The sequence below is a fragment of the Grampus griseus genome (genome assembly GCF_964374135.1).
Source record: "Grampus griseus genome assembly, chromosome: 1".
Lineage (NCBI taxonomy): Eukaryota > Metazoa > Chordata > Mammalia > Artiodactyla > Delphinidae > Grampus > Grampus griseus.
The window spans coordinates 23,147,696-23,174,191 of NC_139017.1; the positions used below are offsets into that span (position 1 = coordinate 23,147,696).

The 26,496-nt window shown below is 35.6% G+C and overlaps 2 protein-coding genes across 2 annotated transcripts in view; both read right to left on the reverse strand.

Annotated features, from left to right (window-relative positions):
- Nucleotides 1-26,496, reverse strand: part of LIN9 (lin-9 DREAM MuvB core complex component) — a gene marked incomplete at its 5' end in the record, with an annotated part of 108,639 nt that overhangs the window by 35,775 nt on the left and 46,368 nt on the right. The window contains 4 exons of the mRNA XM_082647395.1: nucleotides 679-759; nucleotides 3,948-4,049; nucleotides 4,902-5,021; nucleotides 6,622-6,755. Of these exons, the coding sequence (XP_082503521.1) occupies nucleotides 679-759; nucleotides 3,948-4,049; nucleotides 4,902-5,021; nucleotides 6,622-6,755 (437 nt within the window). The remainder of the gene's footprint in view (nucleotides 1-678; nucleotides 760-3,947; nucleotides 4,050-4,901; nucleotides 5,022-6,621; nucleotides 6,756-26,496) is intronic.
- LOC309831588 (WD repeat, SAM and U-box domain-containing protein 1-like) lies at nucleotides 23,150-24,485 on the reverse strand (the record flags this gene model as incomplete). Its single annotated transcript, XM_082668852.1, is given in 3 exon segments — nucleotides 23,150-23,817; nucleotides 23,820-24,311; nucleotides 24,314-24,485. Coding segments are annotated over 3 exon segments (1,332 nt in total).

Sequence of the window (26,496 nt, forward strand, 5' to 3'; positions counted from 1 at the left end):
ATTCATGACAGACATTGGTAATTAGCTACAGCCCTTGGCCCCCAAGCCCAATCACTGAGCTCTCTCTTACTTTCATACATCCTTGCAACCATTTTCAATCAATTGGAGATGGTACTTGAGATAAAATCTATTCACCATCCTATAAATCCACAAGCAAGTTATGACTTTCAATACAATTAAAAAACTTCCTTAGTATTTTCTACATTTTAAGAAACTCTGATAATTCTCTCCTATGCATAAAATTGATTCATATTTTTGTACTCACTAGATTAATAAAATAGGATATAAGCACCATCAAGATAACCTGAAGATACCAGCCTATGTATTTCCTGATTTATTTATTCTGAATCACTTTTAATAACCTCTGCTAATATGACTTCCTTAGTCAGAGGCACCAATGCTAGGAATTCTACACTCACGCAAACTGTCAAAGAACCTAATATATATCCATTAATCCTATTCAATGGCATAAGGAGGTCTGGGGTAATGAACTGTATTGCATTGCTAATTTACTTAGCGTATGTTCAGTATAACAAGAGATAGCGAGAGCAAATCAGGATTTAAAAATACATTTATCTCAAGGTTTTCTTCCACAAAATATTTTAAAATCTTTAGATATAGAAGCTGCCCACCATTTTAAAATGAGACAAACAAACAAAGAAAAAAATATATCCTTACCAGTTTTTCTGCTTCTGTGTTCATTTCCCTTAATTTCTTGATATGTTCCTTTTTAATCATGAGAATTTTTGATAATCTGGTCTACAGACAATGAAGAAGAGATGTTTTGGAATAAACACAGGCACTTAAGTATATCATGTAGATGTCAAATTTCTAAGTTTTCACCAAGATATTTTAGCAGATTTTAGTGTTTCAATATAAATATAGCACAGACACTATTTTATAAGTCAGACTGGCTGAGAAGAAGATATTTTAAAATCCACTGTAACCAGGATATGTCAAAACGATTAAGGAGTCAACCTGAATAAGCTTTCACTGGTCCAATATGGAACAATGTGTGGACCAATCATAATAATAATTACAGTTAACTGAAGCACAAATACATTAAAATCCATGAGTTCAGACTGATACTTAAACAAAATTAACCATTGTTGGAGAATACTAGTGACCATACTCATAAACTGGAAAACAAAGACAAAGAGTCAAGTATTTATCCTGCCTATACTGTACAAACTATATGCCATTAGGTAACCAAATAATAGATTAGGGGAAGTTTTTCCTTATAGAACTATTTCAGCTACTAAACAAAGAACAAGAATAGCACCATTTTGCAATCCTAATGAATGAATTGACCTACGCAGTGATAATTAGTACCAGCCAACATTATATAAAAAAAGAGATAAAATAATATGGGTATCCTATTAGAACACAAAACCACACATAAAAGTAGTCACATAAAAACAAGTACACCAATCAAATAAAAAACCCAAATCAAATCAAACCTTTATATTCAATGAGCAATTTACATGAAATATAAAAGACAAAAGAATATGTTGGATGTTATCACAAGGATTCAGTCAGCAAAATCCAGACTGTGGGAGACTCTATGGACAAATAATCTAGTTTCTTCAACCAATAAGTTAATGGGGAAAAAGTACAGTCAACATTTAAGAGACAACTGGAATGCTGACTGGATATGTGACGATATTAAGACTTTTTTGTTAACTTTTTAGATGTAATAATGATAATATAGTTATGTCTCTTAAAAAAAAAAGGGCCCTTACCACTTAAAGGTATATAACGAAATATTTACAGATAAATGATATGATGTCTGATTTCTCAAAACAGAGAATGTGGGTGGGAGTATAGCTGAAACTGAACTGGCCAGGAGTTGTTGATAACTGTTATAGCTAGATAATGGGTACCTAGAGGTGCATTATACAACTGTCTGCTTTTTTCTTTTCTAATTAATTAATTAATTTTATTTATTTCTGTGTTGGGTCTTTGTTGTTACACACGGGCTTTCTCTAGCTGTGGCGAGTGGGGGTTGCTCTTCGTTGCAGTGCACAGGCTTCTCATTGCGGTGGCTTCTCTAGTTGTGGAGCACGGGCTCTAGGTGCACGGGCTTCAGTAGTTGTGGCACGTGGGCTCAGCAGATGTGGCTCACGGGCTCTAGAGCACAGGCTCAGTAGTTGTGGCACACGGGCTTAGCTGCTCCGCGGCATGTGGGATCTTCCCAGATCACGGCTCGAACCCGTGTCCCCTGCATTGGCAGGCGGACTCTTAACCACTGCGCCACCAGGGAAGTCCCTTCTTGCTTGTTTTTGATAGAAAATCACGCTGTTTCCTTTTCATTCTTTTCAAAACTGAGTCCTCTCTAAGAAGTGGATCAGTCTTTTAGATTCCTCAAAATCCCTAACCCCAGGAAAGAAAATGTTTCCTCACTAAGAAAATTCATTGTAAACTATGAATTATAAAACTTGCAAAAAAATGATGATGTTTATTTTGTTATAAGAAAGAAAACAGTAATAGAAAAAGACAAAAACATATCTCACAGATTAACAAGAGCAAATCTGAGTTTCATAAAACTTTACATATTACAAAAGACAAGTACATAAAAGGACTTTTATTTTTATCAGCTAGATAGCTTAAAAAATGAAAGCAGTGTTTTAACTAGGCTTTTACACATAGATTTTGAAGTTAAAATTAAGCACTGCAATCAAACATCTAAGCATCAATAAAAACATCAATACTTTAGAAGTAGCGTACTAGTATTTAGCCTCTGACTCCCTCTGCTGGTGTATCGATGGATCGCTCTCTCTCTCTCTCTCTCTCTCTCTCTCTCTCTCTCTCTCTCTTCCCCCAGCCCCTCTCTCCCACTCCCTGACCCCCTGGTTCTTCCCCCCATCTCCCCCTACACACACTTGCCCACATATGACATATTAGCTCTGTTTATACTTCCACTATTTAAAAGAAAGAATTTCTTTACAACAGAAGTGTCCTATGTGTGAAAATGATAAGCCTTGGCTCTTTTCATATTTTTAACTTTTCATATAAAAGTATCTTATCTACCTTTGGAAGTTAAAAGGTGTAATTCTGTATTCCAAGGATAATTAACAACATACAAGTAAGGAATAAAAAATGCTATACACATACACACAAATGACAAGACTTTTCCTCAAAATAACATTAATTGTAAAAGGTAACACTGTGAAGATTTTAATGGATTACGCTATAAACGTTTTTATTTATAAAGACTCTATCCCAAGCCAAGTAGTTTTTCTTTTCAAACAAAAAGAAAAGAAACAAATCAAACATTATTAGACTATGATTCAAACTAAATAAAAGAAAATAAAAAGAAAATAAAACATTAAATTACTGATAAAAAACCAAACTAAATAATTTATTTAATCTAATTTTCAAAACAACAGCACATTATATTCTTAAAAGTCAGGCTATTCAAGAAAATTGTTCTGTATAATAATTCTATACTTGTTTCGATTTAGCCTTAGATTTCTTTGTGCCTAATCAATAAGTACTCAGCAAATGAAAAGCTATTCCTAGTCTCAGAAAAGAAAGAAAGTTCCTCCTAACCAGAGAGCTGGCCAACACATCACAATTGCTGAGGTGACTGGTAATGGCAGGATGCACTGAGATTACTAAATAAAAACCTTTATACTTATACAATTTATGAACAGTTAACCATTCAGTTTCACAGAGCATATACTAGAAGGTTAGAGTCCTTAACACAGAAAAATAATAAGAACCAAACCCAAGAAAAGCCCAACAAAAATAGATCTGTAAGTCTTTTTTTGCTATTATAACTTATTTTCAAGCTTGTTGGAAAAATAACAGAGTTCTTAAAACTAACACAATGATTTTTAAAAGTATAAAAATATTTGGTCCTAGAAAAATTTTCAACTTTAATAACACAAAAGTCATTGAGTTTTTTTTTAACAAATAAACAAAATATTCAGAGCAATTCTTACCACTTGGATAAGGAACTCTACTGGAAAACCACCTAACGTTTCTGTGTCAGAGCCAGAAATTTTACTTCTCCAAGGTGACTGTCCTAATAAGGGGTCATTATCCTGTGGGAATAAAAGGGAATTATTTAACCATTGACTTTTCAAAAGGAAGTATCTATTTTTTAACTAATTAATTAATTTATTTATTTTTGGCTGTGTTGGGTCTTCGTTGCTGCGTGCAGGCCTTCTCTAGTTGCGGCGAGCGGGGGTTGCTCTTCGTTGTGGTGTGCAGGCTTCTCATTGTGGTGGCTTCTCTTGCTGCGGAGCACAGGCCCTAGGTGCACGGGCTTCAGTAGTTGTGGCACGTGCGCTCAGTAGTTGTGGCTTGCCAGCTCTAGAGCGCAGGCTCAGTAGTTGTGATGCACGGGCTTAGGTGCTCCGTGGCGTGTGGGATCTTCCCGGACCAGGGAACGAACCTGCGTCCCCTGCATTGGCAGGTGGATTCTTAACCACTGTGCCACCAGGGAGGTCCCAGAGTATCCTTTTTTTTAAAAAATTTATTTTATTGAAGTATAGTTGATTTACAATGTTGTGCTAATTTCTGCTGTACAGCAAAGTGATTCAGTTATGCATATATATACTTTTTTTTCATATTCTTTTCCATTATGGTTTATCACAGGATATTGAATATAGTTCTCTGTGCTATACAGTAGGAAGGAAGTATCTTATTCTTAAATAAAGAACAAATTCTATTATAATTACTACTCTATTAAAAATTCTACAAAAAGGAAAATATTTCCAGAGTTGAAGCAACTATTTTATTTACTTTATTAACTTTTTATTTAATATCTGATAACTCAAAATAATGTGGGCACCTCCTGAAGTTATTGTAATAGATGTGTATTTCATAAGAACATAGTTTACATTCATAATAATCATTTAAACTACTGGTGACATCTAAAAAATATTACTTACCGTAATTGGTGACTGGAGAGGAGGAGTATAATGTAACCGTGGTGGAGTCATAAAAAATCGAGAAGGTCGCTGTTTTTGTCCAAAGGCAGCAATAGGCATCGTCTCATGAGGCTCATTACTCTTTGGGAAAAGAAAATAGTCCCCAAAACTTGAAGAACTTTACCAATCATTTTAGCTTTATAACAGTTCTATTTTATCATAAAATATATTAACCTACAAAGATCAAAGGGCTAGAACTTAAGTCAGAGTATGGATACTACTCTGTTACTAAGAGGTTGAATTCATAAAACAGAAGAAAGTGATCTATTGAAAGAAAGGAAAGTGATCTATGGCCACCCTTGGTTGTCTCTGTGTTAAAGACTATCTGAATAATTACCCACTGTAATTAAAGGCAATTCTTATCTGGCCAGGAAGAAATGTTTGGGTGATCTCATAAAGGAAATTACATTAATGAAACAGAAAAGTAATTTTTCTTTTTGAAATGGGAGGTTTAAAGATTTCCTCCTTTAATGGAAAAAACTAAGACTGGTATACCTTGCTCTACATTTAGTCCAAATTTCCTTTCTCTCCTACTCCTCTCTAAAAGTACATTTGATAAGGAAACCCTTACAATAAGCAGAGAGTCACAGTTTTTTAAAAAGTATAGATCAGAAAAAAAAGATTCTTCTATTTCTGCACTAAGGAGATAAAGTAATTTTGATTTTTAATTGTAAGTTCACAACCCTTAAAAATCAAGTTTATAACAAAGAAATGGAAAAAGGGGAGGCTAAATGTGAACAATTTAATTTCCATAATGCTTAGAGGCAAACAGTTTTGTTATAAAAAGTTCATTACTCATTAAAAAAAAACTATTAGAGTTATATTTATCCTTTATATTTTAACTTATTAGAAAGGTATATAATTTCCATGACATTGCTAAATCAAGCATGATCATGAAATAATGGTCCAGTAGTTTAATGGACTATATCAGAAGTTCAAACGATGTGGATTCCAGTCTCAATAGGGCAAGAATCCAGCTTGAAAGCCTTGAATAAATTACCCAACATACTTATGTCTCAATTTCATCATGCAAAAAGTGGGGGTAATTAACAACCACCCTGCATACTCTGAGGATAAAACAGGAACATATAAAAATATATATTTTAGGGGCTTCCCTGGTGGCGCAGTGGTTGAGAGTCTGCCTGCCGATGCAGGGGACACGGGTTCGTGCCCCGGTCCGGGAGGATCCCACATGCTGCGGAGCGGCTGGGCCCGTGAGCCATGGCCGCTGAGCCTGCGTGTCTGGAGCCTGTGCTCCACGGCGGGAGAGGCCACAACAGTGAGAGGCCCGTGTACCGCAAAAAAAAAAAAAAAAAAAATATATATATATATATATATTTTTTTTTTGAAGTGCAAGATGTTAACATACTTTTAAAGTCATTTTGCAAGAGGACTATACCAACAGCTGAAATGAAAGTGTTGTGTAGCTTATTCCCTAAGATTAGTTAGTCAAGAGTGATCAGTTGTGTCACACTAAATTAGGTAGACAGATGCTAGCTTCTGGAAAATGTGGAAGACTTTAGTTCTGCTCCAGGAGTCTAGTAAGCAGGGCTGGAAACCCCTAAAGATCTCTTCCTCTGTGACGTGAAATTCTGATTCTATCATAAATACAACCCCTAAGAAAACTCTACAACACATATTTAATAGGCATAAAACACATGTATTATGAAACAATACTTACAAGAACTTCATAGTCAGGGATAGTATGAGTTCCAAGCCCTGCCCTATCAAAAGTTACTCTATAAGTAGCATTAAGAGTATCCACAGCATCTATCTGTCCAGTGAACAGACCATCATGAACACCACGTAATCGTGCTGAAAAAAGAAACAAAAAGGCATTATGATATTTAGGAGATACAAAAAACTGTTACATACAAAACTGCTCCAAGCATGTAATTCAAAGTGGAGAAAGTATAGTACTGTTGTCTATTAAAGTTTCAAAAAAAGCATGTACTTTATTTTAGGCTTAAAGGAACAACAAAAAAATTTTTTGAAACAGAAAACAAAACTATAAATGGTGATCCCTAATTTGACATATGAATGAAATCATATATCTACTAAACTAAGGGGAAAATACTTTAACATCATATCATTGCTTTAAACCTCGAATTGCCAAAAAAAAAAAAAAAAGTCAATAAATTTGGTCATTATACTCATGAATGAAACACTAGTAGTTCAACTGAAAAAAAAAAAGAAAAAAGAAAAGAAAGACAAGGGTGCTATGCAGAAAAGATTTACTAGGTTTCAGACTGCTAACCTTAGAAAGGGTTGCCTATAATGTTGACTTCTGGGTACTTGAATTTTGGGAGTGTTCCCATTGTTCGCATACTAAGAAAGAGTGGTTTACTGTGCCTAGGCTGTGCAAACAATGTGGTTACCTGCTTTCCAATTCTTGTATGTGTTGGGCAGAAGGTGCCTACGTAACCGGCCCCCTGTAAAAACTTTGGGCATTGAGTTTCTAATGAGTTTCCCTGGTAGATAACATTTCACAAGTGCTGCTACAACTTGCTGCTGAAGGAATTATGCAAGTCTTGTGTGACACTACAGGGAGGGGACTCTTGGAAGCTTGCACCTGTTTTCCTCTGGACTTTGGCTCCACGTACTTTTCCCTTTGCTTATTTTGCTTTATATCCTTTTCTGAGATAAGCCATGGCCATGAGTACAACTATTTGCCAAGTACTCTGAGTCTTTCTAGTGAATCACCAAACCAAACCTGGGGGTGGTCTTGGGGATCCCTCACACAGATGAATTCTTGTGTCACTATTTAAATCCAGTCTGAAGTAACATAAGGAAAATCCAAGCAAACATCCAGCATGAGTGAAAAATATAAGAGCAGTAGCATTTAAGGCATTAAACTAGGCAAAGTGACACATTTTATACACACAAAAATAGTATTTATTTTTTAATTTTTTTTGGCCATAGTGTGTGCCATGTGGGATCTTAGTTCCCCAACCAGGGATCGAACCTGTGCCCCTGCATTGGAAATGTGGAGTCTTAACCACTGGACCGCCAGGAAAGTCCCAATGATATCATTTAAATAAAATACAAATATTCAATGCAAAACTGTTTAAAAGGATCAACTGATAAAAACTCAATTGTAGAAGACTAAAATATCATTCTCTTATGTTTACCAGGGGGGAAGGGTGGAGGGAAGGGATAGTTAGGGAGTTTGGGATTGACATGTACACATGGCTATATTTAAAATGGATAAGCAACAAGGACCCACTGTATAGCACAGGGAACTCTGCTCAATGTTATGTGGCAGCCTGGATGGGAGGGGAGTCTGAGGGAGAATGGATACATGTATATGTATGGCTGAGTTGCTTTGCTGTGCACCTGAAACTGTCACAACAATCGTTAATCAGCTATACTCCAATAAAAAATAAAAAGTTAAAAAAAATATCATTCTCAGTCTTTGACAGACCAATTAAAGGAAAAGTAAACAGGTATACAGAAGATACGAGTAATAAAGTTGAATAAACAAACGTAAATATAGAAAAGGACCTCCAGTTATGGCAGCGTGAAGAGGTTGGTGATTCTTCTCTGCAAAAGACTTGTATAAACCTGTACAAGATTGTCAAAGACAACCATTTCAGGGTACTAGAAATGGGCCAAATGCAGAAAACAATTAAGAAATGATTACTGTTGAAAAACTGCTAGAGCTTCAGTTAAGGACAAGTGAACTCAGTGGCCTTTCTGCAAGAGGCTATTCACACTCTACCACCACCAATAGCTTGGCTGGTAAAAAGAGTTTTTCTAGTGTATGGTTGGTCATGGAAACAGTGTTGTTTGTTGCCAGAGGGGCAGACAGGATGTGGACTAGTGGGTAAAAACCTGTGACTGTGCTAGTTAAGAGTGGCAAACTCGATCAGGAAAGAATAAGAAAACCCCACAACTCTGCAAGCCTAAGAGGTAGTCCTGTCTGAGGTGACTGGCAGAATAGCTAGGAATTTAACAGGGAGATCCTGGAAACTAGAGAGCCATAAAAAGACTGAAATAAACTCTCCATAAATTCTTGCCTAAGTGGAAAACTATGTGATTGGGTGGGAAAGACCTAAGAAAGTCTGGTAAAAAGTAAAAGCTAAGGATGACCTGAAAACGGACAGCAACTTTGTATGTGTTTCCCAAGTCCACACAGAGATCAGTCTGAGGCCTTTCTGGATTAAGATGTTTGAGTACAATCTCTGCCTAAGTCACTGGTTGGCCACTAAGTTATGCAGACACAGGAACATTCCCTAGGAAGCAAGCTTAAAAATAAATAAAAGAGTAAAAAAAAACTGAGCAGAGACATCAGTGGTTGCATAGGAAGTTACTAAAGTAAAAACAATTCTCAAAAAAATTACAGAGTTGCTACAATATATTATCTAAAATATCTAGTTTTCAACCAAAAATTACTAGATATGTAATGAAATAAAAAAGCATGATTCTTACTCAGGATAAAAGTACAGTAAGTAGAAACTGACACAGATGATACATTAGCAAAGTCTTCAAAAGTAGATTTTATAAATATGTTCAGAGAATTAAAGACAATGACTCAACAGGGAATTTCAAGAAACTATACAAAAGAACCAAATAGAAACTTTAGAGTTAAAGAGAAGATTTGAAGAAAAGAATCAGGGAATATTTTAGATAATATATTGTAGCAAGTCTGGATTCTGATCTATTAAAGAGAGATCAGGGCTTCCCTGGTGGCGCAGTGGTTGAGAGTCCGCCTGCCAATGCAGGGGACGCGGGTTCGTGCCCCGGTCTGGGAAGATCCCACATGCCGCGGAGCGGCTGGGTGGGCCCGTGAGCCCTGGCCGCTGAGCCTGTGCTCCACAACGGGAGAGGCCACAACAGTGAGAGACCCGCATACCGCAAAAAAAAAAAAAAAAGAGAGAGAGATCAACAGAAATTATCCAATCCAAAGAACACAGAGAACAAAAGATTAAAGAAAAATGAAGGGAGCCTCAGAGAGCTATAGGAAGATGTCAAGTGCACCAACATATTTGTAATGAGAGACCCAAAGGAAGGAGAGAGAGAAGGTGAAGAGGAAATTGGAAGAAATTATGGCTAAAAATCTCTCATATTTGATTTAAAAAATTAAGCTACTAACCCATGAAACTCAATAAACCCCAAATAGGATAAATATAAAGAGTATCAAACCTAGACACATCATAGTGAAACTTCCAAAATCCAAGGATAGAGAGAGAATATTCAAGAGAAAAGCTTCCAGAGAAAAATCACTCATCACATGTAGGAGAAGAGCAACACAATTAACAGGTACATCTCATCAGAAACAATGAAGGTCAGAAGGCAACAGAGTGACATATTCAGTGTGCTAACAAGAAAAAAACATCAAGCAAGAATTCTATATCCTGTGAAACTATTTTTCACAAATGCAGGAGAAATGGAAACATTCTCAGATAAAAACAGAGAGGATCTGTTGCTACTAGACACGTTAGGAAGAAATACTAAAACACATTCTTTGTGATAAAAGGAAATAATACCAGACAGTAACTAAAATCCACAGCAAGAAAAGAAAAACACCAGAAATGGTAAATATGTGGGTGCATATAAAAAACAGTGTGTACAAAATACACACACACACACACATTTTTTTCTATTCTCTTCATTTCATTTTTAAAAAGATTATTTAAAGCAATAATTATAATACTATATTCTCAGGTTTATCATAGATAGTAATGTAACACGTTTGATGACAGTAAAAAGGAAGTAGGAGAAAATGGAGCTATATTGGAGTAATTCTGCTATATTTTATCAGAATTAATTCAGTATTAATCTTAATTAGATTATGATATGTTAAAACTGCATATTGTACTTCCCAGAGCAACTAACACACACATACACACAAAACCCTCAAAAAATACATAAAAGTAACAGAGAAATTAAAATTGTGTACTACATTTGTATACTAATATACAAATACTAACTATATAACTATAATAAGTAAAATTTGTATACTAATTGTATCCTAAACAGTATTTGTTTAACACAAAAGAATGCAGAAAAGGAGGTAAAGGAAAATAACGGATATGAGACATATTGTAAACAAATAGCACAACGACAGGCATAAATGCAAGCATATCAATTATTACATAAAATGTGAATAGACTAACCACTGATCAAAAAGCAGAGGGTGAAAGGGGTCAAAAGGTACAAACTTCTAGTTATAAAATAAGTAAGTCTATATAAAATACATAACCAATAAGGACCTACTGTATAGCATAGAGAACTACACTCAATATCTTGTAATAACCTATAATGGAGAAGTATATGTATATACACACACACACACGCACACACACACACGTATACACATATAACTGAATCACTCTGCTGTACACCTGAAACTAACACATTGTAAATCAACTATATTTCAATAAAAAAATTTTTTTTAATTTTAAATGTACAATAAACAAACAAAAAAAGTCATGGGGAGGTAATGTACAACATGGTGACTATAGTTAATAATACTAAATCCTGTATCTGAAAGTTGCTAAAAAAGTAGATCTTAAAAGTTGTAACATTTTTGGTAACTATGTGTGGTAATGGATATTAACTAGACTTACTGTGGTGATCATTTCACAATCTATACAAATATTGAATCATTACATTGTACAGCTGAAACTAATACGATGTTAATGTCAATTATACCTCAATAAAAAATAAAATTAGATAAAAATTTCTTAAATTTTTAAAAAGGCAGAGGTTTGCAGACTGACTTCAATAGAACAAGACTCATCTATAAGCTGTTTATATATTTCTACATGTGTCTGAGACACACTTTAGATTCATAGATTCAAATAGGTTGAAAGTAAAGGATGGAAAAAGATTTACCACAGTAACAACAGAGTACTGGAATGGCTATATTAATGAAAATTTAAAATAAGGGATACTACTGGAAACAAAGAGGGACATTTCACAATGATAACAGGGTCAATGTATCAGGAAAATATGACAAATATAAATATATATGTACCTTAACAGAGCACCAAAATACCTGAAGCAAAATCTGATGAAATAGTAAAGAGTTCAACAATTATAGTTAGAGATTTTAATATTAATCTTTCAGTAATTGATACAACAATAAAACAGAAAATCAATAAGAATATGGAAGACATGTACAACACTATCAACCAATTTGACCTAACTAACATATACACAATGCTCAACCCAACAGCAAAATACAGTCTTTTGAAACATACATGGGGCATTCTCTAAGACAGACCAAATGTTAGGTCATAAAACAAGTCTCAACAACTTTAAAAGAAGTAAAATCATACAAAGTGCTTTCTCCAACTGCAACAAAATGAAATCAGAAATCAGTGAGTCTTCACCAAGCAGGCTTGGTTATGCAAAATAAACTGAGAGAATACTTATAATACGAAAAGTATAAGAACTCAAATATAATTTGGAGGGAGGAACATCTTATGTTCTGGCATATACTGTATACTTACATACATCAAACTTTAGAGGGAGATTTATAAAACTTTAGGGGAAACTCACTTTCTACACTTCTGTGTTTTTTTCTTCTTCTTTTTTTTGAGAATGCATTGCCTTTATAAATCAAGAAAAGAAGATATTTCCATATTTTTATATGGATGTCATTTATGTCCCTCTACCACAGATCAATATTTGAAGTCAGGCTCCCCTATTATTACAGGAGTATCTATCTGTTCAAGTGATGGCTACATTCTATCCAGTTTTACTTAACTGGCTCAAAGACTTTTAAAAATACTTAAACTTTTGTCTCTAAGGCAGCCCTCTCCTTAACAGCCATTTCCAGATTACTGGTGCTGACAATGCAAAGCTAAAAAAACAAAAGCAGCAACCTAAGTTAGTATACATGGTCACTAAGGGATGAAAAGCAGGTTCTCGGTCAGAATGCCAAGTTCAGGAAAGTAAGAAAAAAATGCTGTTGTGGTTATCAGCATTATCCTAAGGCTCTGAGAATATTTTATAATAAGAAAAAAATTCAAAAACATCCTTTAGGTGGGGTAAATCCTATTAATCCATAAATCCTATTAGCTGATTATCTCGGGACAATGTCCATTTACACCTGTTATCCTACTTCAGTTATTAACAGCACCTCCTATTCTACTTTCAGAAGATGCTTACTTGGGTGATAAATTATATGGTCACTCTCCTTCTTTGACCGTTTATAAGGTCAAATACGCAATGCAAAAAAAGACAATTTTTCAAGCACAACAGAAGGTTTGCTGGGAATCTGGTGAACATACCTAATGGCATCCAAAAATCCAAGTTTAGAAAGTACTTTCATTATAAACAAACATCAAGGGACAACTTTAAATATTATTGGTCAGAGCCTCAGCTTTGGGCCAGGATTCAGAATTTGGGTTAACCAGCAGCTGTCAAATCTTAACTCTACATTTCTATAAATCACATCTTCCATATCTTCCAAATCACATCTTCCATATTGTCCTTGATGACTTCCTTTCCCATAACCCTTTGACTTAGATAAACTACTTAGATAAACTACATTACTTTTAAGACAGTTCTGAATTTTACAATTTCTTAACAAACCAATGATTTTAAAATCTCTTTTTATACCCTGACTTCTCTGACTACACAGAGTTCTAGAACTATTCACAGCAATGGACACCTGATGAACAACTTCCTGTACAATGTGGTTAAAGTATCATGTCCAGACGTTTCCCCAAGACTTTTCCACTATTCAAATTTTCCATCATTTTGGTGTTTGTCAAAACACTTGCGTTCTTAACTCTGTAACTAAGAATCACTTGTCGTCACTTTTTACCTGTCTTCTTTGTGCCTACTGCAAAATCTTAAATACAGTTACTTAAAAAATTCCTTTGTTGTTGTTATTGAGGAAAAGTCTACTACTCCTTCTTTACTAAAAAATTTCTTCCCAGAAAGGAATGTGGAATTTTGTTTGTTTATATACTTTTCTTTTCTAGGTAAAATTTACATACAGTAAAATGAAAATGTAAGTGTATAATCCTGTAAGTTTTGACAAATGAAATCATCCATCTTTAAAGTCACGGAATATTCTTATTATCCCAGAAAGTTCCCCCTTCCTAGGCAATCCTTTCTTCAGGAGCAACCTCTTTTCTGATGATATTTTTCTACCATAAATTAATTTTGCCTATTCTACAACTTCATATAAACGGAACCATACAATATGCATTCATTAGTTTTCAGCTTCTTTTGCTCGTCATACTATCTGAAGTTAATCTATATGTCAGTAGTTAGCTCCTTTTTATTGTCAATTTATATCCCAATGTAAGAAAATATCATGTTATGTTTATCCATTCGCCTGTTGTTGGGTTGATTCCAGGTTCTGACTATAAAATTAAAACAAAGATGCCATAAACATTCTTGTATATACCCTTCTGTGAACAGCAATTTTCATTTCTCTTACTTAAATATCTTGGAGCAGAACTGCTGGATCACAGGACAGACATAAGTTTAATTTTATTAAAAACCGTCATGCTTTACTCCAAAGTGGTATACCATCCTATCAACAATGTATATGAATTATGGTAGCTCCACATCCTTGTCAACATTTGATGTTATCAGTAGTTTCAATTTTAGCCATTCTGGTGTGTGTAGTGGTATTTCATTATGATTTTAACTTGCACTTCCTTGATGACTACTGATGCTGAGTGCTTTTTCATGTGCTTATTGGTCATTCATACATCTTCCTCTGGGAAGTCTCTACTCAAGTGTTTTGTCTATTTTTTGAATTGGATTACTTATGTTTTTATTACTAAATAATGGAGTTCTTTATGTTTTCTAGATATAGTCCCTTTTCAGATATATGATTTGGAAATATTTTTTTCCCAGTATATGGCTTGCCTATTTATTTTCTTAATGTTGGCTTTTAGTGGGCAGAAGTTTTAAATTTAAGTTAAACCTAAAAATCACCTTTATTTTTCTTTTTTGATAATTTTTTGTCAGATCCAAGAAATCTCTGCCTACTTACAGATCACAAGGTATTTTCCTGTGTTTACTTATAGAAGCTTTATAGTTTTGGCTTTTATGTTTAGCCCTTTGGTCCATCTTAGATTAAGTTTTTTGTATAGCATGAGGAAAGGTCAAGGTTCATATTATTTCCAAATATATAACTAGTTGATCAATCATTATTTATTGAAATGCCCTTACTTTCCATTGAAATGCTTTGGTACCTTCAGAAAGTCAACTGGACATATGTGTGGATCTATTTCTGGATTAAACTATCCTTCCCATTTTCACAGACATTAGAATAAGCATGACAATTTCAAAAAAAAAAAGGAAAAGAAAAGAAAAAGAGAAAGAAAAAGAAAAGGGCTGCTGTGATTTAGACTGTTTACCTCTAAGATCAGTCTTGGCAGAGCTGACATTTTTAACAATACTGAGTTTTCCAATCCATGACATGTTTTATCTCTCTAATTATTTAGGTTTTTTATGCTATTGTCAATAGTGTCATTTTTTAAAATGTCATTTTCCAGTTGTTGCCTTATTATACAGAAATACAACTAATTTTCATATTGATTTTATATCCAAAGACCTTGCAAAAAAATTCATCTCATTAATTCTAGTCCTTGATTTGTGGATTCCTTAGGATTTTCATATGGGTAATCATGTCATCTGTGAAAAGAGACAGTTTTATTTCTTCCAAACTTTATGATTTCTATTTTTTTCTTGTATTATTTCACTGTATCTAGCAGAATACTGTATACAGATCCTAAGTGTATCCTTGCATTGTTCCCCGTCTTAGTGGCAAAGCATTCAAAATTTCACCATTAAGTATGTAGTTGCACATAGATTTTTTCATATATTAACTTTGTCAGGTTGAGGAAGTTCCCTTTTATTTCTAGTTTTTGAGAGTTTTATCATGAGTGGGCATTAATACTGTCAAATGACTTTTTGTTATCTATTGATAGGACCATGTGGTTTTTCCACTTTATGCTACTAAATATGGGGAATTACATTGGTTGATTTTTAAAAACAGACTTTCTTTTTAGGAGCAGTTTTAAACACAAAGCAAAATTTAGAGGAAAGTACAGAGTTCTCATACATGCCCTACCTTTACTCTCCCTAAGAGCTTCCCCGACTATCAACCCATATAGCTCCTGCCTGACACACCCAACAGGCTCTCCCACTATCAACATCCCACACCAGAGTGGTACATTTTGTTAGCTGATGAACCTACACTGAAACATTATTATCACCCAAAGTTTATAGTTTACATTAGGGTTCACTCTTGGCGTTGCACATTCTATAAGTTTTGACAAACGTATAAGGGCATGTACCTGCCCATCATTACAGTATCACTCAGAGCAGTTTCACTGCCCTAAAAAACCTCTGTGCTCCACTTATTAATCCCTCTTCCCACTAGCCCCTGGTAATAACTCATCTTTCAACTGTCTCCATAGTTTTACCTTTTCTAAAATATCATACAGTTGGAATCATTCAGTATGTAACCTTTTCAGATTGGCTTCATTCGCCTAGTAATATGCACTTCAGGTTCCTCCATCTCTTTTCATGGAATTTTGTTATTATTATTATTTTTAGGCCATGCCACACAGCTTGTGGGATCTTAGCTACCCAACCAGGGATCGAACCCAGGCCCCCAGCAGTGGAAGCGCAGAGTACTAACTACTTGACCACCAGGGAATTCCCTCTCATTTCATTTTAGCTTCAAATAATATTCCATGTCTGGATGTATCAGTTTATTCATCTAATGAAGGACATAGTGGTTCCTTCCAACTTTTGGCAATTATGAATAAAGCTGCTATAAACATCCATGTGCAGGTTTTTGTGAAGAAGTAAGTTTTGAACTCATTTGGGTAAACACCAAGGAGTGTGACTGATGGACTGTGTGGTAAGAATATGTTTACTTTTGTAAAAAATTGCCAAACTGTTTTCCAAAGTGGCCATACCATCTTGCATTCCCACCAGTAATATATAAGTTCCTGTGCTCCACATTCTCGTTTGGTGTTGTCAAGTTCTTGATTTTGGCTATTCTAATAGGTGTATAATGGTATTTCATTGTTTTACTTTGCATTTCCCTGATGACATATGATGTGGCATATCTTTTCATGTGCCTATCTGCCATTTGTATATCTTTTCTTTTTTAAAAAACTGAGGTGACATTAATTTATAAGATCATATAAGTTTCAGGTGTACATTATATTTTGACTTCTATATATATTACAGCATGCTCATCACCAAAAGTTTAGTTTCCATCCGTCACCATACAACAGACGCCCTTTACTCATTTTGCCCTTCTCCCAACTCCTTCCGCTCTGGCAACCATACTACTCTGTTCTCTGTATTTATGTTTGTTTTCATTTTGTTTATTAATATTCTACATACGAGTGAAATCATACGATATTTGTCTTTCTTTTTTTGTCTTTTCTTTTTCTATTTGTCTTTCTATTTCACTTTGCATAATACCCTCAAGATCCATCCATATTCTCACAAATGGCAAGATTTCATTTTTTCATGGCTGAGTAGTATTCCACTGTATATTTTATATACACACACACACACATACCACATCTTTATCCATTTATCCAACAATGGGCACTTAGGTTGTTTCCATATCTTGGCTATTATAAATAATGCTGTGATGAACATAGGGGTGTATGTAACTTTTTGATTTGGTGTTTTTGTATTCTTTGAATAAATACTCAAAAGTTAAATAGCTGGATCATATGATAGTTCTTTTTTGTGTGTGTGTTATAGTTCTATTCTTAATTTTTTCAGGAATCTCTGTACTTTTTGCCATAGTGGCTGCACCAATTTATATTCCCACCAACAGTATGAGAGTATATCTTCTTTGGTGAGGTACCTGGTCAGATCATTTCTCCATTTTTTAATCAGGTTGTTAGCTTTCCTATTTATTAAGTTTTAAGAGTCCTTTGCATGTTCCGGATAACAGTCCTTTATCAGATATGTCCTTTGCATATATTTTGCCCCAGTCTGTGGCTTCTCTTCTCATCCTCTTGACATTGATTATTTTTTCAATTATTTTGTTGCAGTAAAATACACTAAAAAGTTATCATCTTAACCATTCTTAAGTGTAGAGTTCAGTGGTATTAAATATTAATAATATTGTTCAATCATCACTCATATCTATAACCCTTTTCATCTTGTAAAACTGAAACTCTACACCCATTACAGTAACTCCCCATTCATCCCTCCCCCACAGCCCCTGACAACCACCATTCTACTTTCTGTCTCTACGACTGTTTCTATTGTAAGCAGCTCATATAAGTGGAATCACAGGGTACTTGTTTTGTTCTGACATTTCACTTATCAATGCCCTCAAGATTCATCCATGTTGTTGCAAATGGTAGGATTTTCTCCTTTTTTATGGCCAAATAATATTCCATTGTATATACAGTTGACCCTTAAACAGCACAAGTTTGAACTTCAGGGGTCCACTTACACACAGATTTTTTTCAGTTGTAAATACTACTGTACTGCATGATCCATGGTTGGTTGAACCTGCAGATATGTAACTGCAGATATGGAGGGCTGAATGTTTGTGAATTTTAGACTGCACGGGAGACCAGCACCCCTACTCCCCGCATTGTTCAAGGGTCAACTGTATACACGATATTTTCTTTCTCCATTCATCTGTCAGTGGACACTTAGGCTGTTTCCATGCCTTAGTTATTGTAAATAATGCTGCAACGAACATGGGGGTGCATGTATCTTATGGAGATAGTGAGTTTGTTTCCTTTTGATAAACACCCAGAAGTGGAATTGCTGGATCACGTGGTATTTCTATTTTTAATTTTTTGAGGACCTTCCTTACTGTTTTACATAGTGGCTGCATTGATTTACATTTCCACTACCAATCCACAGGGTTCTCTTTTCTCCACATGCTTTCCAACACTTGTTATTTCTTGCCTTTTTGATAATAGCCATTCTAACAGGTGTGAGGTGCCATCTCACTGTGGCATTTCCCTGATGATTAGTGATGTTGAGCATCTTTTCATGTACCTGTTCACCATCTATGTGTCATGTTTGGAAAAATGTCTATTCAGCTCCTCTGCCCATTTTCTAATCAGGTCGTCTTTTTGTTGTTGAGTTGTATGAGCTCCTTACATATTTTGAATATTAACTTCTTATCAGATATATGATTTGCAAATCTTTTCTCCCATTCCGTAGGTTGCCTTTTTATTTTGTTGATTGTTTCTTTGGCTGTGTAGAAGCTTTTTATAGTTTGATGTAGTCCTACTTGCTGATTGTTGCTTCTATTCCTTTGCTTTTGGTGTCATCTCCAAAGGAAAAAAAAAAAAATCATTGCTAAGACCAATGTCAAGGAGCTTTTCCTCTGTGTTTTCTTCTAGTAATTTAATAGTTTCAGGTCTTACATTTAAGACTTTATTCCACTTTGAGTTAATTTTTGTGAGAGGTGTAAGACAGGACGCCAGTTTTATTCTTCTGCATGTGAATATCTAGTTTTCCTGAGACCATTTATCGAAGAGTCTGTCTTTTCCCCATTGAGTATTCTTGGTTGCCTTGTCAAATATCAGTTGACCATATATTCATGGGGTTTTTTGGGGGGGGGTTCAATTCTGTTCCATTTGTTTATATGTCTATTTTATGCCAGTCTCATACTATTTTGATTACTATAGTTTTGTAATATAGCTTGAAATCAAGACATTTGAGTGTTCTAACTTTGTTCCTCTTTCTCAAGATTGCCTTGGTTAGTCAGGTCTTTTGTGTTACCACATAAATTTTAGGACTGACTGTTCTATATCTGTAAACAATGCCACTGGAATTTTCATAGGGATTGCACTGAATCTATAAATGGCTTTAGGAAGTATGAACTGTTTAAAACAATATTAAGTTTTCCAATCCATGAACATGGGATATCTTTCCTTTTATTTTTGCCTTCTTCAATTTCTTTCATCAATGTCTTGTAATTTTCAGTGTACAGATGTTTTACATCCTTGGTTAAAATTATTCCTAAGTATTCCATTGCTTTTGGAGCCATCGTGGATGAGACTGTTTCCTTATTTTCTTTTTCAGATATTTTGTCTTTAGTGTATAGAAACACAACCGATTATTGTATGTTGGTTTCATATCCTGGCTTCACTGAATTCATTTACCAGTTCTTATAGTTTTTTGTAGAGTCTTTAGGGTCTTCTCTATATAAGATCATGTCATCTGCAAATAGAGATAATTTTACTTCTTCCTTTTGGATTTGACACCTTCTTTTTCCTTGCCTGACTGCTCTGGTTTGGACTTCCAGCACTATATTGTCACACTTGTCTTGTTCTTGATCTTTAGAGAAAAAGCTTTCACTCTTTCCCTGTTGAGTATGATGTTAGCTATGGGCTTGTTCTTTAGCTTCTTAAGGTAAAAACAGAAATTTATACCTTTTTAAAATGTATATAAGCATTTTCTTCTGATGTAAGTATTTAAAAATGTAAAAGTTTCCTCTATATACTTCTTTAGCTGCACCCCACAAATATTTATATTTGGTATATTTATTATCTTTCAATTTAAAATATTTGTGATTTTCCCTTGAGATTTTCTCCTTTTACTTATGAATTATTTAAAGTATGATGTTTCATTCCCAAATACTTGGATGTTTTCAGAGATCTTACTGTTTCAATTTCTGATTAAATTCTGTTGTGCTCAGAGAAATTCTGTACACTGTATATGATTTCAATCTTTCAAAATTTACTGACATGTGTTAATAGGCCAGCATATGATTTATGTTGACAAAGTCTAAGCACGTGCAAAGGTTATATATTCTGCAGTTTTGGGGTACACTGTTCTAAAAATATCAATTAGATATCATGATTGGTAGTGCTATTCTTTTTTTTTTTAATTAATTTACTTTATTTTTGGCTGCATTGGGTCTTCATTGCTGTGTGTGGGCTTTCTCTAGTTGCAGTGAGCAGGGGCTACTCTTCATTGCGGTGCGCGGGCTTCTCATTGCGGTGGCTTCTCTTGTTGCAGAGCACGGGGTCTAAGCATGCGGGCTTCAGTAGTTGTGGCCTGCGGGTTCTAGAGCACAAGCTCAGTAGTTGTGGCACACGGGCTTAGTTGCTCTGTGCCACGTAGGATCTTCGCAGACCAGGGCTCGACCCCGTGTCCCCTGCATTGGCAGGCAGATTCGTAACCACTGTGCTACCAGGGAAGCCAAGTAGTGCTATTCTAATTCTCTATAGTTGTACTGATTTTTTTTTCCTGTTCTCAATTACTGGTAGAGAGTTGTTAAAATCTACAACTATAATTGTTGACCTGTATATTTCTTCCTTTAGTTGTCTTACTTTTTGCTTTAAGTATTTTGAACATCTGTTATTAGGGGCCTACTAATAAACATATATTAGGATTTGTTGTGTTCTTCTAATGAAGTGCTCTTTCAATCATTATCAAGTATCTCCTCTCTCTGGTAATACTCTTTGTCTTGAATTCTATTTTGTCTGATGTTAACATAGCCACTTCAACTTCCTATTGTTAATATCTGATTGGCATATCTTTTTCATTCTTTTGCTTTTAACCTGTCTGTGATTTTTAAAATTCAAGTACAACTCTTGAAGACAGCACATACAGTTGACCCTTTAACAACATGGGGATTAGGAGTGGTGATATCACCTGAGCAGTTGAAAATCTGTGTATAACTTTTAACTCAAGAGTATAACCCAAAACTTAACTACTAATAGCTTACTGTTGACTGCAAGCCTTACAGATAACATAAACGGCAATTAACATGTATTTTGTAAGTTATATGTACTATACACTGTATTCTTACAAAAAAGTAAGCTAGGGATAAAAGAAGTTATTAAGAAAATCATAAAGAAGAGAAATACATTTATAGTACTGTATATTTTTATCAATACCATAAGTTTACATCGTCTGTTTACAAGATGAATCATGTCTCAGTACCTACATCAATATTATCTTATATGATATTACAAAATGCTTTACATGTTGCGCATATTACTAAAACTAGATATCAAAAAAAAGAAAAGATAATGTGAAAAAGAAATTCATCTTTATTTACAGGTACAATGATTCATGCATTGATAATGAAGAAAAAGCAATACAAATTGCTTTATAGTAGTCTAGTGTAATCAATATGATGGCTTCATGGTAGCCTGGCATATACATTAATGAATGAATCATTATAAAAATTTTATGGCATACAGTTTTACTGTCATATTCATAATACAGTATTAAAACACTTTCATTTTTAAAAAATTGAGGTATAGTTGAATTACAATATTATATTAGTTTCAGGTATACAACACAGTGATTCAAAATTTTATAGCTTATACTTCATTTAAATTTATCACAAAATATTGGCTATATTCACTGTGCTGTACAACACATCCATGTAGCTTATTTATTTTATACTTAGTAGTTTGTACCTCTTAATCACTTACCCCTATCTTTCCCCTCCCCTACCCTGCTCCTCACTGGTAACCACTAGTTTGTTCTCCACATCTGTGAGTCTGTTTCTGTTTTATTAGCAACATAGGTTACTTCCATATCTTGGCTATTGTAAATAATGCTGCTGTGAACATTGGGTTGCATGTATCTTTTCAAATTAGAGTTTTCATCTTTCCTGGATGTACACCCAGGAATGGAATTGATGGATCATACGGTAGTTCTGTTTTTACTTTTTTGAGGCACCTCCATACTGCTTTCCACAGTGGATATACCAACTTACATTCCTGCCAGCAATGTACAAGCACTCCCTTTTCTCCACATCCTTACCAACATTTGTTAATGGTGGTCTTTCTGATGACAGTCATTCTGACAGGTGTGAGGTGATATCTCATTGTGGTTTTGATTTGCATTTCTCTGATGATTAGTGATGTTGGGTATCTTTTCATGTGCCTGTTGGCCATCTGTATGTCTTCTTTGGAAAAATATCTATTCAGGTCTTCTGCCCATTTTTTAAAATCAGGTAGTTTTTTCAATATTGAGTTGTATGAACTATTTATATATTTTGGATATTAATCCCTTATCAGTCATATCATTTGAAAATATTTTCTCCCATTCAGTAGGTTGTCTTTTCATTTTGCCAATGGTTTCCTTTGTTGTGCAAAAGCTTTTAAGTTTAATGAGGTCCCATTTGTTTATTTTTGCTTGTTTCCCTTGCCTTAGGAGACAGATCCAAAGAAATATGGCTACAATTTATAACAAACTGTGTCCTGCCTCTATTTTCTTTTCTTTTTTTTTGCAATATAAAATAAACAGTTTTATTTTTGATGTGTCTCCAGCCATCGATCAATGGCCATTTTCAGAGTCCTATTTGGTATAAGTACCACTGAAGGAAGAACAAGATTTGTCATGGGACTTGTACGTTTCTTTTTGCTGATCCAATTTTCCATTGTTTCCTTTTCGTATGAATAGCCATCTGATGCAATGACAGGATCTTTCATAAGCTCCTTAGTTATTGGACATATAAATTCATCAGGAATTCCAGAAGAAAGGGTTTTCATCTTTGTCCTGAGCTCTTCAATTTTCTGCAGAACTTTACTACGCAGCCCTAGAGATTCAATTTTCAAATCATCAGCTAGACTTTCTTTTGTAAGATTCAACAGTTCTCGCCCATCAATGTTATTCATTTTGAAAATACCAACAAGGTCTTTTAAATCTTGTGCACAAAGCCAGTTTGAGACATCGTCCTCTGACCAATCTTCAGTAAATTGCTTTGGTTGATCTTCTGCGATCCTTGCTTGGCAAGGTGTTTCCAGGTCAAACTGCCAGATATTCACTGTTTTGTCCATTGAACCAGTAGCAAGTAAAAGGATATTGGGTGCAAAGGCACAAGTTGTGACATACCTAGTGTGCTGAGTCAAGGTGTGAAGTATATTCTCAGTATTAGTATCATACACTATGACAGACTTATCCACTGATCTAAGGTATGGGTAAAGGAAATAACCCAAATTTTGATCTGGCAATCCTGACCACATGATGCCAGTCGAAAGAAGTGAAGACCTTGTTCTCCACCAGAAACTGGCTGTGAAGAAAAATCGCAGCAGGTAATTCCAAGATCATGTGCTTTTTCACTATGCAGACACCTCATTTTATCATCCCACAGTGTTAAATCTCCACACGAGGAGCCAGTGACAAAGAGGTTTCCATTAGGAGAAAATGCACAGGCCACCAAGGAGCCATCCTTAACACTAGCACATCTATATAACTTGTATGACTGTGCATTCCACAAAACAACAGTTCCATCCGCTTCCCCTGATATCAAACAAGTGGAGTCTGGGGAAGACCGGCAAACCCTCACGGGGCTACCACTGGGCTGTTCCATCACTGCCAAAGTCTGTCCGTTTTGAGTATCCCATAAGACAGTGGTACCATCTGTTGAAAATAAAGCCAAAATATGCCCTGAAGCAGAGAAACAGCAGCGTGGACAGCAGAGGTGTGAAACTTCAATGGAGAGTGTGGCAATTCACTGAAGTCACTCAGGGAGTACAGGCGAATTGGTTTGTCCAAGGAGCAAGTGGCCAAGAGGGAAGAGGAGAAGGCACAGCAGTTGACATCATCATCATGATCCGCTAACGTGTGAATTAGTTTCACCATGTTCTTTATTTGAAGTAAAATATCCTGGTGTGGGCGTCCACCTAAACCTCAGCCGTCAAGCCAAACACTCAATTTCCGGTCATATCCCGGATCAACTCGCCAGTGTGAACACATGCATACCCATCTAATGCAAGGCAAACCCAAGATGTGCCAAGAATCCTCCAACATAAAGCTCGAGACCTACTCCCACCGTGCCCACGTGGGGACCAAGGATTTGCCCAACTCTTGAGAGCCAACCAGGCCTGAGCGAACCGAGCGACCCGCGGCAGGAGCACGGCCGGCGGGGAGCAGGGCCTTCCGAGTGCGGGGACCGGCGCTCGGGTTGTGGGGGAGGGGTGGAAGCCAGCTGGGGCTTTCACGCCCCGCCGTGAGGCGTCGCCCGGCTCCCAGACCAAGGCCGCAAAACCATGCATCGCTCTGGTCAAGATCTCAGCAGGTCCCTGTCGTGCGCTTAGAACCTGACGCCGAGAAACGGTGGGTTTAGACACCTTGAGCAGGGAAGCTCGGCGGGCTGACCCCAGTCAAAGTCCTCCGCCTGCCTCCGCCGCTGTTAAACTGGCCCATGGGCACTGCCCCTTTCACCTCAAAGACCCACGACACCTGGGATCAGCGCTCAGATGCCGGCAAGTGGTGCAGGGCACATGACACGCAGGTGAGGTGGGCCTGTTTTCTTTTTTTTTTAAAGTAGTTTAATTTAATTTATTTAAAACTTCATTTTAAAAAATATTTATTTATTTTTGGATAGTTACAGAAGTCAAAGGATCTCGACTTTTTTTGGCTGTGCAGCATGTGGGATCCTAGTTCTGTGACCTGGAATCAAACCCGCACCGCCTGCACTGGAAGCATGGAGTCCTAACCACTAGACCACCAGGGAAGGCCCTGCCTATGTTTTCTTCTAGCAGCTTTTTGGTTTCTGGTCTTACATTTAAGTCTTTAAACCATTTTGAGTTTATTTCCGTATGTGGTGTGAGAAAATGTTCTAATTTCATTCTTTTACATGTAGCTATCCAGTTTTCCCAGCACCACTTATTGAAGAAACTCACTTATTGAAGAAACTGTCTTTTCTCCACTGTATATTCTTGCCTCCTTTGTTGTAGATTAATCGACCATAAGTGTGTCAGTTTACTTCTGGGTTCTCTAGTCTGTTCCATTAATCTATGTGTCTGTTTTTTTGCCAGTACCATACTGCTGTGATTACTGTAGCTTTGTAGTATACTCTGAAATCAGGGAGTGTGATACCTCTGTTCTGTTCTTCTTTCTCAAGATTGTTTTGGCTATTCAGGGTCTTTTGTGTTTCCATACAAATTTTAAAATGATTTGTTCTAGTTCTGTGAAAAATGCCATTCGTATTTTGATAGGGATGGATTGAATCTCTAGATTATCTTGGGTAGTATCGTCATTTTAACAATATTAATTCTTCCAATCCAAGAACATGGTATATCTTTCCATCTGTTTGTCTCATCTTTGATTTCTTTCATCAGCGTCTTATAGTTTTTGGAGTACATGTCTTTACCTCCTAGGTTAGATTTATTCCTAGGTATTTTATCCTTTTTGATACAATTGTAAATGGGATTGTTTCATTAATTTCTCTAATAGTTCAGTGTCAATGTATAGAAATGCAAGAGATTTCTGTATGTTAATTTTGTATCCTGTAACTTTACTGAATTCACTGATGAGCTCTAGTAGTTTTTTGGTGGTGTCTTCAGGATTTTCTATATATTGTATCATGTCATCTGTAGACAGTGACACAGCGACAGTTTTACTTCTTCCTTTCCAATTTGGGTTATATTATTTCTTTTTCTTGTCTGATTGCTGTGGCCAGGACTTCCAATATTATGTTGAATAGAACTGGCAAGAGTGGGCACCTTTGTCTTGTCCCTGATCTTAGAGAAAATGCTTTCAGCTTTCTATTGTTGAATATGATGTTAGTTGTGGGCTTATCATATATGGCATTTATTATGAAGTACGTTCCCTCTATACCCACTTTGTGAAGAGTTTTTATCATAAATGA